Here is a 13,198-nt window from a genome sequence, read left to right as displayed (position 1 = left end):
AAATGGGAGACCAGGAAGAAGAAACCCATAATGATACCAGTGACTGCATCCTTCATGTTTGCCAACAGACCCAGGTTCTTTGTTCTGCCATCACTGCTGATAATTACATGGCACTCTTTCTGACAATGCAAAAACAACAGCAACAAAATGCACATTCCAATCTAAATTGGTAAATTCAGTGATGACCATGTGTAAAAATATAGATTAATTGTACTTGTGCATTTCCTTGGTACCTTTTCTCCCTGTAATTTCTCCAGTAATTGCAGCATTGGTAATGGAAATCTGCTAAAGTCCAGTGAGGAAGTACAAGTGGAATGGGTTGTTGCTGTTAAGTTTGGCGAGCTGTAGTTAACAGAAAGGGCACTAGGAATGACAAGTGGAGCATTGTTAACCTGAGAGGAATATAGGTTTGTGCTGTGTGTTGAAGAACAATTGAAGGATTACGTTGATGTCCTTTTAAACAGTACCATCCCTACCCATACTAGCAGTCTAAGCTTTCGTTACAGCACAAGCAGCTTCCATCAAAATAACATGGAATATCTGACATCTGACATGTTAGGCTCCACATAAACTGAGGGAAGTGACCTCTCAGGGAAGTTAAGGGATGGATTCTCTATTCAACGCAAATTTGCTGCTGGATTTCTCCATGATGACATTGGGAGAAACTACCACATTGTCAGTGTGGAGATGAAATTCTGCCCCACCCCCGCCAAAAAAAGAAAAGAAAAACAACCCTTTCGTGCAGTAGGCATGATTTTATTTGCATGGCACTGCCATTGTGCTGAATGAGAGCGATTCAGAAAATATTTAACATCTCATAAATGGAAATTTTGAGGCACTGTGGGTAAAAGAAGAATTATATTCAACCAAAATTTGCAAACTTGTGACCCAGCATATCCCTCAGTACCATTACCCATTTCTATTATACTTCTCCAGATGATGCCAATGCCCTAGTATTTTAAGTGCTTACCCAGATGCTTCATAAATATTGAGAGCATCTCCTTAGATGCTTTCTTTTTTGGTGAGTATTTCTAACACCTACTTGTAGATAAGAAAATGATGATTTTGTTTCAAGTTTTCCCCAGCTGTGTTAATTTTCTTTTCAGTGTGAACAGTCTCATCTAATGAGGGAGCATGAAGAAACTCAGGAAAGGGCAACTCTGCGCTATGAAGAACGTATCACTGAGCTTCACAGTATAATTGCAGAATTAAATAAGAAAATTGACAGGCTTCAGGGGACAAATATAAGGTGAGCTGAATTTGAATGTCATGTAAAACATGAGTTGTCAATTTCATCTCGTGTTAGGGCTGCGTTTATTATTTGGTTAAGCCGAGAGATTGCTAATGGTTTGTTAACATTCAGTGCATTTGATGCTTTGTTTGGAAGTGAAGATTTGTTATTTCTGGTACCTGGATTTTGAGACTTAACTTGTTTTTATACCCCATTCCTCTTGTTTGCCTTTATGATTCAAGGCTGTGTGTTGAGTTTGAGTTGTGCGTTCTTGTACAGATAGGCAAGTTATTTAGACTTGCTGGTAACCAGTACTTTGAATAAAGTCTGAATATCATTGTTTCCACTGCTAGATGTTTCATGTGGTTGCTCATTACATCACGATCTCAAATAATATTGCCTGCAGAGAATCAAGGCCTTGTATAGTATTCAAGTTGTACAGGATAAATAAGATCCATTGAAGAATGGTTATAGCGTTGGAGGAGAAGGCATTTGGTCTGTTGTCTGTGCTAGAAAAGTTCAACAGATCTGGCAGCATCCGCGAAGAGAAATCAGAATTCACGATTCGGGTTGAGTGTCCCTTCCTCAGAAATCAAGGTAGTTTGTTTGTTAGAGATCACGGGCTGTGTTTTTTTTTAACCAGGTGAAAGAACCAAGGTATTTACACTTGGAAACAATGGCAGCAGAGTCTAAATTTTCAATAAATGGATAGAGTGTCCCAAAGTCAGAATAAAATGACGATACTGGGGTATAAACAGATGTGCTCCAAACTATACACTTTGTTTAAAGACAAAATGGATTTGGGATGAATGATAACTAATTCACTGTGCATTGAATGTAGCATCTTGTTGCCATTTTTGAGGTCAAATTACAAAGATGCTGCAAAACAATGAATATAAAGTCAGACAGCAGGTTCTGCGTAGTCAGCAGAAAAAGGAAACTTTTTGGCTTTGAGTTACCACAGCTGGATTCAGGAGGGAGGTGTATCAAGAAGAGATGCATCTTGTAGCTGTCTAAAGATCCTGGGAGGTTTGACTAGACATGGCTGGAGAAGAGAATTATCTAGCAAGCTTTACTGCGGGTGGTGGATTTAAGAAAGTCTCCAGAAATTGAGGAAAGCATCCGCAGACTGTCGCTACAAGTTAGAATTTGTCAAAAAGTGTTTATAGAAACCTGTGGAAAGTTGGGCACACCCCGGACTGTTTATGAAAAGGACTATAGTTCAATGCAGTGTTGTATGGGTTATGAGTCACTCTGAATTTTCCTGTTGGCTAAATGTAATCTTGGAGAGGAAGGTTTTTGTCCATTAGCCCTGGCATCTTCCCTTAAACAATATACGGGACCTAAGGGGAACTTTTTCATACATGCACGATTCTCTGCATGGAATAAACTGCCATTCGAAGTGGTGGATGCGAGTACAATTACAACATTTAAAAGGCACCTGGATGGGTATATGAATAGGAAGGATCTAGAGAGATGTAGACCAAATGTCGTCAAATGGGACTAGATTAATTGAGGATATCTGGTTAGATGGACGAGATAGACTGAAAGGTCGTCTTTTTCTACATTGTACGTCTCTGATTCTAATCCTGCACTATACTCCATGTTAATTATGCATTCACCTGCATAGCACTGTTCTTAATGCAGCTTTTATGCTCAGCAGTACTTACTGGGTCAGGCGTTCATGCTACAGCTACCATCCCTAAACTCCAGTTGCCCCACATTTCAAACACTGCATATGAAGAACTTATATTCTGGTGTGATGCTGGGTGATGAGTTGGATTGGAATTGAGCGCATGGAGAAGGTGCCTAGAGAAAGATTAAAAAAGAACAGAGTAAACAAAAAGATTGATCGAGAGAGAAATAATGGCTGGGTGATGTGCTGATGAGAAGTGTAAATATTTGAAACAGGTTGGCTGTGTTTGGAGCTGTCCATATGGGACAGAGCAAAGGAGTGTTGGGGAAGGAAACAAACAAGGGAGAGTGTTTGTTTGTGTTTTGAAATTGTTAAACATAATGTTAAATCCTGAAAGTTGATTCTGCGAAGGCATCTTACATAATCAAGTATTGTTTGTCCAATTTGTGTTGAATATTGGAGCGCTGTAATGTAAGACTGAAATGTTGGCCTGGTGGCTGTGCATGGTAGGCAACAGGAAGCTTGTGGTAATTTTTTTGGCTTGAGCATTGGTGTTTAGCAAAAGTGGTCACCTGGTCATGCATTTCATCTCCCCAGAGTAGAGGGTTCTGAGCAGAAAATTCAGCAGACTAGATTAAATGAAGTGTAAGTAAATCACCGTTGCACCTACAACATGTGTCTGGGACGTTGGATAGTGTGGAGGTAAATGGGCAAGTGTTGAACCTTCTAAGATTACAAGGGAGGGTTCTGTACGGGTGTGGGAAAGTGTTGGGAAATAGAGGAAGCATGGACCTGGAAGGAATGGGCCCTGCAAAATGTTGACAAGGGAGAAGAGAGGAAGAGCTCGGGTGCTGGTATCCAACTTGAGGCGACCAAAATGCCAGCTTATGATCCGTAGGATGCGGAGAATGGTGGGCTGAAAGTGAGGCCTCTTTCATCGTGTTGGGATTGGAGGGAAAGGGTGAGGGCAGAAGTTCAGGAAATAGATCTGACGTGACTGAGGGCCCTTGCAAATGCAGTGGTGGGATAATTGTCTGTTGAGGAAAAACGTTGACATTTCTTTGGCCCTCATGCAAAAGGTGGCGTCATGAGAAAAGATGTGACACATGAAGAAACTGGGAAAACAGGATGGAGTCCTTTGTAGGAAGCAGGATATGAGAATATATAGCCAAGGCAACTGTGGCAGTTGGTAAGTTTTCTAATGGATATTGGTTGCCAGCTTATCCCTAGAATTGGTAAAGATGAGAGCAGAGTGGAAATTGGAAGCAAAATATAGCAAACATTTTATTAGCCAGCACCTATGGGACCAGTTGTTTACATAATCAGTGTAAAAATGTACACTGAGAAGTAGAAACATAATGCAGGGGGTATACACGTCAACATTTCTGTCTCATGTCTACTGCAATGCTCCAGCAAAGCTCAGCGCAAGCTGTAGGAACAACCTCTCATCGTCTGGCTAGGTATCTTTAAGCCTTCAGGGTTCAACATTGAGTTTAACCTAGCTATTATCATTCTCTCTGTATATCAGCAATCTCTTTGTGTGCCTGTTCCTGTTCTTTTTTTGTCCTCCTCCTTTCTGGCCACCTATTACATCTACTCGAATCTTCTATCCCCAACCCACCTAAGCATCACACCAACTCCATTGCAACACCACACTTGCCCAGCTACCTTAAGATCTGATGAAGAGTCACTGAGCGCTCCATGTTAAATGTTTTCTCAGTGCAGGTGCTGCCAGACCTGCTCTCCTTCTCTATCACTCTATTTTTGCTTCAGATTTCCAGTATCCACAGTTCTGTTTCAGAATTAGTAGAAACTGCAGATGCTGGAGAATCTGAGATAACAAGGTGTGGAGCTGGATGATCACAGCAGACCAAGCAGCCTCAGAGAGGAGCAGGAAAGCTGATGTTTTGGGCCTAGACCCTTCTTCAGAAATTTTCTGTTATCCACAGTTCTGTGTTTACTCTACTTACTTCCTCAATTGCATACCAACACGGCTTTGTTAATTACTGCTAATTTTCTGCCCTTAACCTGCTTTCTTATCATGAACCGTACTTATCATAAAGGATTATTATGAATCTCCCACGTTTTCAAGTTTGGTAAATAATTTTTCATGTGGAATGCATAAAGTCAGAGGTCCAGTGTAGAAAAAAGCCCTTCATCCCATCAAGTCTACATTGGCCAAAAAAAAATCACCTATTCTAAGATAACAAAGTGTGAAGCTGGATGAACACAGCAGGCCAAGCAGCATCTCAGGAGCACAAAAGCTGACGTTTCAGGCCGAGACCCTTCATCTAGTTTAAACTAGTATGGCGGGGGGGTGGGAACCTGAGCTGTATACTGGAGGGGTGAGTTGATGCAGGTGAGGCAATAGCAAGAGGTAGACCAGCTAGTGGGAAGGATTTTCCTGGGAAGGAACCAAGGGATCAGTTAAAGTGTGTTTGCTTTAACACAAGGAGTATCAGGAATAAAAGTGATGAACTTAGAGCATGGATCAGTACCTGGTGCTATGATGTTGTGGCCATAACAGAGACATGGGTTTCTCATGGGCAGGAATGGTTGCTGGATGTTCCAGGGTTTAGAACATTTAAAAAGAATAGGGAGGGGGGGAAAAAGAGGAGGGGGTGTAGCACTACTAATCAGAGAGGGTATCACAGCTACAGAAGCTTCCATTGTCGAGGAAGATCTGCCTACTGAGTCAGTATGGGTGGAAATTAGGAACAGCAAGGGAGTAGTCACCTCGTTAGGGGTTTACTACATGCCCCCCAATAGCAGCAGGGAGATTGAAGAAAGCATAGGTCGACAGATTTTGGAAAAGTGTGGACGTAGTAGGGTTGTTGTAATGGGTGACTTTAACTTTCCCAATATTAATTGGAACCTCCTTCGAGCAGAAGATTTGAATGGAGCTGTTTTTGTAAGGTGTGTTCAGGAGGGTTTCCTAACTCAGTACGTTGACAGGCCGACGAGGGGAGAGGCCATTCTAGACTTGGTGCTCGGAAACGAACCGGGGCAGGTATCAGATCTTGTGGTGGGAGAGCATTTTGGTGATAGTGACCATAACTGCCTCACGTTCTACATAGCTATGGAGAAGGAGAGGATTAGGCAAAATGGGAGGATATTTAATTGGGGAAGAGGAAACTATGATGCGATTAGACATGAGTTAGGAAGCATGGATTGGGAGCAATTGTTCCATGGTAAGGGAACTATAGACATGTGGAGACTGTTTAAGGAACAGTTGTTGCGAGTGATGAGTAAATATGTCCCTCTGAGACAGGCAAGAAGGGGTAAGATAAAGGAACCTTGGATGACGAGAGCGGTGGAGCTTCTTGTGAAAAGGAAGAAGGTAGCTTACATAAGGTGGAGGAAGCTAGGGTCAAGTTCAGCTAGAGAGGATTACACGCAGCTAAGGAAGGAGCTCAAAAATGGTCTGAGGAGAGCCAGGAGGGGGCACGAGAAAGGCTTGGCAGAAGGAATCCGGGAAAACACAAAGGCATTTTACACTTATGTGAGGAATAAGCGAATGGTCAAAGAAAGAGTAGGGCCGATCAGGGATAGCATAGGGAACTTGTGTGTGGAGTCTGAGGAGGTAGGGGAAGCCCTAAATGAGTTTTTTGCTTCTGTCTTTACGAAAGAAACGAACTTTGTAGTGAATGAAACCTTTGAAGAGCAGGTGTGCATGCTGGAATGGATAGAGATAGAGGAAGCTGACGTGCTGAAAATTTTGTCAAACATTAAGATTGACAAGTCGCCAGGCCCGGACCAGATTTGTCCTCGGCTGCATTGGGAAGCGAGAAATGCAATTGCTTCGCCACTTGTGAAGATCTTTGCAACCTCTCTCTCCACTGGAGTCGTACCTGAGGACTGGAGAGAGGCAAATGTAATTCCTCTCTTCAAGAAAGGAAATAGGGAAATCCCCGGCAATTACAGACCAGTAAGTCTCACGTCTATCATCTGCAAGGTGTTAGAAAGGATTCTGAGGGATAGGATTTATGACCATCTGGAAGAGCATGGCTTGATCAAATGCAGTCAACATGGCTTTGTGAGGGGCAGATCATGCCTCACAAACCTTATCGAGTTCTTTGAGGATGTGACTAGAAAAGTTGATGAGGGTCGAGCTGTGGATGTGGTGTATACGGACTTCAGTAAGGCATTTGACAAGGTTCCCCATGGTAGGCTCATTCAGAAGGTCAGGAGGAATGGGATACAGGGGAACTTAGCTGTCTGGATACAGAATTGGCTAGCCAACAGAAGACAGCGAGTGGTAGTAGAAGGAAAATATTTTGCCTGGAAGTCAGTGGTGAGTGGCGTTCCACAGAGCTCTGTCCTTGGGCCTCTACTGTTTGTAATTTTTATTAATGACTTGGATGAGGGGATTGTAGGATGGGTCAGCAAGTTTGCAGATGACACGAAGGTCGGAGGTGTCGTTGACAGTGTAGAGGGCTGTTGTAGGCTGCAGCGGGACATTGACAGGATGCAGAGATGGGCTGAGAGGTGGCAGATGGAGTTCAACCTGGATAAATGCGAGGTGATGCATTTTGGAAGGTCGAATTTGAAAGCTGAGTACAGGATTAAGGATAGGATTCTTGGCAGTGTGGAAGAACAGAGGGATCTTGTTGTGCAGATACATAGATCCCTTAAAATGGCCACCCAAGTGGACAGGGTTGTTAAGAAAGCATATGGTGTTTTGGCTTTCATTAACAGGGGGATTGAGTTTAAGAGTCGTGAGATCTTGTTGCAGCTCTATAAAACTTTGGTTAGACCGCACTTGGAATACTGCGTCCAGTTCTGGTCGCCCTATTGTAGGAAAGATGTGGATGCTTTGGAGAGGGTTCAGAGGAGGTTTACCAGGATGCTGCCTGGACTGGAGGGCTTATCTTATGAAGAGAGGCTGACTGAGCTCGGACTTTTTTCGTTGGAGAAAAGGAGGAGGAGATGGGACCTAATTGAGGTATACAAGATAATGAGAGGCATAGATAGAATTGATAGCCAGAGACTATTTCCCAGGGCAGAAATGGTTAACACGAGGGGTCATAGTTTTAAGCTGGTTGGAGGAAAGTGTAGAGGGGATGTCAGAGGCGGGTTCTTTACACAGAGAGTTGTGAGAGCATGGAATGCGTTGCCAGCAGCAGTTGTGGAAGCAAGGTCATTGGGGTCATTTAAGAGACTGCTGGACATGCATATGGTCACAGAAATTTGAGGGTGCATACATGAGGATCAATGGTCGGCACAACATCGTGGGCTGAAGGGCCTGTTCTGTGCTGTGCTGTGCTGTACTGTTCTGTGCTCTGTGCTCCTGAGATGCTGCTTGGCCTGCTGTGTTCATCCAGCTTCACACTTTATTATTTTAGATTCTCCAGCATCTGCAGTTCCCATTATCTCACCTATTCTTATCCCGTTTTCTGACACTTGGCACTTCGCTTTGTATGCCTTGACATCGCAAGGGTACATCTAAATCCTACATCATGTTATGTCAAATGTTATGAGGGTTTCTCCCTCTGCCACCCTTTATAGGCAGTAATTACAGATTACTGCCACCCTCTGGCTGGAAACAAATACCTTTTCTCTCATTCCGTCTAAACCTCTTTGCCCTTTATCTTAAAATCTATGCCCCCAGGTCATTGGTCTCCCCATCAGGGGAAAAGGTCTATTCCTGTCTACCATGTCTATGCCCCTTTTTATAATTTTATACATCTCAATCATGTCTGTCTTCTCTCCTGCCTGCCTCCCTGCCTCCCTCATCTCTCCCCCCTCCCACTCCCCCTCCCATGGATGATCCCGGTGGGATGGCGTTTGGTGAGTGCAGGTAGGCAGTGGTGGGGATTGGTCAGTGCGGTGGGAGGAGTGGATAGGTGGAAGAGAAATAAACAGGTCAAGGAGGTGGGGATGGAAGGGAGGGTTGACCATGGGATGAGGCTGGGGGTGGGGAGAATTTCAAGCTAGTAAAGTCCACATTGAGACTTTACTACTTTCATATTGTGAAATTCTCCAGCTCTGGTAACAACCTCATAAAGCTCCCTGTACACTCTCTCCGGTGTAATCATACCCTTCCTATAGCTTGGATTCCAGAACTGCGCACACTGTTGCTGACGTTGCCTAACCAACATTTTATACATTTCCAGCATCACCATCCTCCCCTTAAACACCATGCCTTGGCTAATAAAGGCATGAATCCCATATGCCTTGTGAACCACTTTATCTACCTGTCTTGTGACCTTAAGGGATTGGTGGACATGCTCACCCAAGTCCCTTTGTTTCATGGTGCTTCCCAGAGTCCTCCTGTTTACCATATATTCCCTTGCTGTGTCTGTCCTGACCAAGCACTTCTCTCACTTTTCCTGAATTGAATTTCATAACGCATTTGAATTGAAGCACATCACATCATGGGGTTTTCTACAGTCGTGGACTGCCAAGTGATTTGAGTTGAAGAACAAATTTGTCAGGCTAGGATTTCTTTCTAATTAATGTTGATTGATTCATTGTTATTATTTCGTTGGTAATTGAATATTGTTGGAGAGTTGCACAAGTTAATTTGTCGTTACTTCTGTCTTACTGCTCGCTTCCTGTTATGTTGTTCATAATCTATTGGTATCTCCAAATGCCAAATAATTAACACTTACAAAATAATTGTCAGTACTTGTCAAGCTGTTTTCCCAGTTGCATCAGTTAGAAAGAAATATAGTGACTCCGTCAGATCGTAAGACATAGGTGCAAAACTAGGCCATCAAGTCTGCTCTGTCATTCAGTGAGAGCTTGGGTGATCTATAATCATCATCTCCAATTTCCGGGCATTCCCATATACCTTGATTCCCTTCCTGATCAAAAATCTATTTCAACCTTGAATATATTTAACACTGCACCTCTACAGCCATAAGCCATAAAGAAATCCGTACGTTGACTACACTGCGAAGAAATTCTCCCTTATCACTATCCCAACTACGTGACCCCTTACTGTGACATTAGTCCCCAGTCCCAGATACTGTCAAAAGTGGAACTATCAATGTAACTATCCTGTCAAGCTCTCTTAAAAATCATTTTCTTCTAAACTGTATTGAATACAAACCCCAAATTACTCAAACATCCCTCATAAGATGAACCCTCCATACCCTGGATCATCCACGGGGCGGCACGGTGGCTCAGTGCATAGCAGTGTTGCCTCAAAATGCAAGGGACCTGGGTTTGATTCCAGCCATGGGTGACTCTCCATGTGGCGTTTGCACATGCTCCCTACATGTGCGTGGGTTTCTTCTGGGTGCTCCGGTTTCTTCCCACAGTCCAAAGATGTGCAGGTTAGGTAGATTGACTGTGCTAAATTGCCCAAATTGTCTAGGGTAGGGGCTGGGTCTGGGTGGGATGCTCTTCAGAGTTGGTCTGGATTTGATGGGTTGAATGGCCTGCTTCCGCACTGTAGGGATTCTGTGACTGGCTTTTCTAGACTGGCTCTTATGTCAATATATTTTTCCTCAGATAAGGGGACCAAAACTGTTCACATTATTTCAGGTGTGATCTTTGGACAGTGTTCGCAAAACTTCACAATATTTGTATTCCATTCCGTTTGAAATAAAGACCAACTTTCCATAGGGTTTTCCTGTTGCTAACTTGTATTTTAGCTTTTTGTGATTCATGCATAAGCGCTCGGAAATCTTTCTGTGAGGCAGCTTTCTGCTGTCTTTGTTCTTTTAAATAATATTCATCTCTCTTATTTTTGCAGAAGTGTAAAGTTTCATATTTTCCCACATTTGTATTCCATATGCCAAATTTTCACCCACACACTTAACCTGTCTGTATCCATCTGCAGACTCTAGGTGTCATCTTCACCACTTGCCTTCCCACCTATTTGTGTTATTGACAAACTTGTCTACTGTACATTCACTTCACTAACCCAAATTGTTTATGTATACTTTAAACAATTGTAACTCCAGCACTGATCACTGTGTTACTCCACTATTTACCAGTTACCATCTCCTTATTCCAATTCTGTCTTCTGTTGGTTATCCAATCCTGTATCCAAAGCCATGTGGTATTTCCAGCATTAAGGGCTCTTAAGTAGCCTAATGAGTGCTACTTTATTAAATTCTTTCTGGAAATACACATATCTACTGTTTCCCTATTACCTATCCTACTTGTTACCTTCTTAAAGACCGCTAACAAACTTGTTGGGCATGATTTCACTTTCATGAAGCCATTCTGGTTCTGCCCCAATTATGTATTTGTAAATGCTCTGCTGTGACATCCTTTATATAGACTTTAACATTTTCCCACTGACCAATGCCGAGCTAATTGACCTGGAACTCTGTTTTTTGTCTCTTGTTATCAAAGTTGTTACATTGGCAATTTTCCAATCCTGGCACTGTTAATCTCAGGATTCTTAGATGATTCCTACCAGTGCATCCACTATCAATGGAGCTACGTCCTTTACAGGTTTGGAGCCCTTTATGCGTAAACCTTGGCGCAAACTGCTTTTCCAATAAAAGGATTGTTTCTGTTTTCAAATGCACTTACCATGAGTAGCTTTGATCAACACTTCATGCATTGAAGAAGTCTGTATGTTGAGGACCTTGGGATTACAGTATGACCTGTTGTTAAAGGTTTCTTCCATCATTATTATGTGTTTAGAAACTTTAGAAATGACTCGACTTGAGAGAGGATTTAATAATTCAGTCACATAATTAATATGCCTGTAACATTCAGGTCTTTCCTTTTGTTTTGAAAGGGCCTGAACTGTACAGGTCTGTTTGGGTCTGTTGAGATACTTTGGGGGGGAAAGTTTTCTCTTTTAGGTCTGTTTGGGCCAAGCAAAGTTTTTTTTCCCAAAGGGGCCCAAACTCAACTTGTCGACAAATCTGTTTGGGTCCACTTTCAAAAAGATTTCTGATTTTTAGTCTTTTGTGTTTCTGACATGCAAATAAAGGATTCTTGATTTGTTATATCCTAATTTGAATCCCAAGAGACTGAGAAGGTTTAAAAAAACATCCCCCTCTCTGATGAAGGGTCTAGGCCCGAAACGTCAGCTTTTGTGCTCCTGAGATGCTGCTTGGCCTGCTGTGTTCATCCAGCCTCACATTTTATTATCTCTTTAAAAGTTTTTGGCCTGTTTAGCTTCCTGAGTACTTTTTCTCTTATATTTATTGTTTTATTTTTACTGCCCCTCTCTCTTGCCCCTGAATTGTTCAGTAATATTGTTGTCTTCTACCATGAATTTTGATGCAATGAATGTGTTCAACTTCTTTTCTATTTCCTAGCTTCCCATTATTATTTTTCCAACTTGCTTCTCTAAGGGGCCCCTCTCTTTACATTTTGAAAGAAGCTCTTGCTGCCCATCTTGATATTACTTGCATATTTACCCTCAAACTTTATTTTCTCCCCATGTGTTTTTTGTTAATCCTTTGCTGGGTTTTATAACTTTCCCAATCCTCTAACTTAGCACTAATCCTTGCCACATTGTAGTTTTTATTCATGTTGATGCTATCCGTAACTTCCCTGATGAACCTTGGTTGACTAATCTGCTTCCTAGAATACTCCTTTCTCATATTTTGTTTTCTGCCTTTTTAACCTTCAGAAATTATCTGATTGACACCAGTCATTTAATTTGCTTAGCTATTTCTGAGCTAGAATTCCTGTTGCTCATGTAGATACAGTGTGTAAAGAGACTAATCATTTTGAAAATTTTGTTGCATATTCATCCTCCGTTTGAAGTTTTTGCATCTTTTAGGGTTTTCATCTTTTCTGTGACTACACTCTTTGTATTGAAATGGATAGGTTTTTAAAGTGACTATCAATTTTTTTAATGTACCAATTTCCCTGTGGCCTGTAAATGATAAAAGTAAGGATCCAACCAGACATGAAATCTCCTCTAACTCTGAGAAAAATGGCCTCCTACTCCAAGTTCATGCACTGCTTGAGGACATTTTTTAATTTGTCAACTCCAAATTTATTCTTCCAGCAACTTCCCATTCATTTTCCTTTTCCAAATAGTTATACAAGCCTCTTGGTGTATTGTAGTTTTATGTGCTACTTCTTACGGAATTGAATAGATTTGATTTTATTGTTTATTCCTTTATAATATACGGGCAATGAGCTCTTTACTATAGATAAAATGTAAATAACACAGGGGAAGATTATAGGAGGAACTGATTTCAGGAAGAGGGCATGACTGGGCGCTCCGGTTTCCTCCCATAGTCCAAAGATGTGCAGGCTATGTGGATTGGCCGTACTAAACTGCCTGTAGTGTTCAGGGATGTGTAGCATAGGTGGGTTTTGGGCGGGGTGGTTCAGGGTGGGATTATCCGAGGGTTGGTGTAGACTTGTTGGGTCGAAGGGCCTGTTTCCACACTGTA

General features: G+C 42.2%; 1 protein-coding gene across 3 annotated transcripts in view; it reads left to right on the top strand.

The window, feature by feature from the left end:
* The window catches only part of mcc (MCC regulator of WNT signaling pathway), a 166,312-nt gene that overhangs the window by 76,540 nt on the left and 76,574 nt on the right, over nt 1-13,198 (top strand). For all 3 annotated transcript variants that reach the window (XM_048526960.1, XM_048526959.2, XM_048526961.2), the window contains one exon: nt 1,107-1,249. In XM_048526960.1, the coding sequence (XP_048382917.1) occupies nt 1,107-1,249 (143 nt within the window). The remainder of the gene's footprint in view (nt 1-1,106; nt 1,250-13,198) is intronic.

Source organism: Stegostoma tigrinum, chromosome 3 (assembly GCF_030684315.1).
Source record: "Stegostoma tigrinum isolate sSteTig4 chromosome 3, sSteTig4.hap1, whole genome shotgun sequence".
Lineage (NCBI taxonomy): Eukaryota > Metazoa > Chordata > Chondrichthyes > Orectolobiformes > Stegostomatidae > Stegostoma > Stegostoma tigrinum.
The sequence above is the reverse complement of the archived record's forward strand: the minus strand, read 5'-3'. Positions and strand labels throughout refer to the sequence as shown.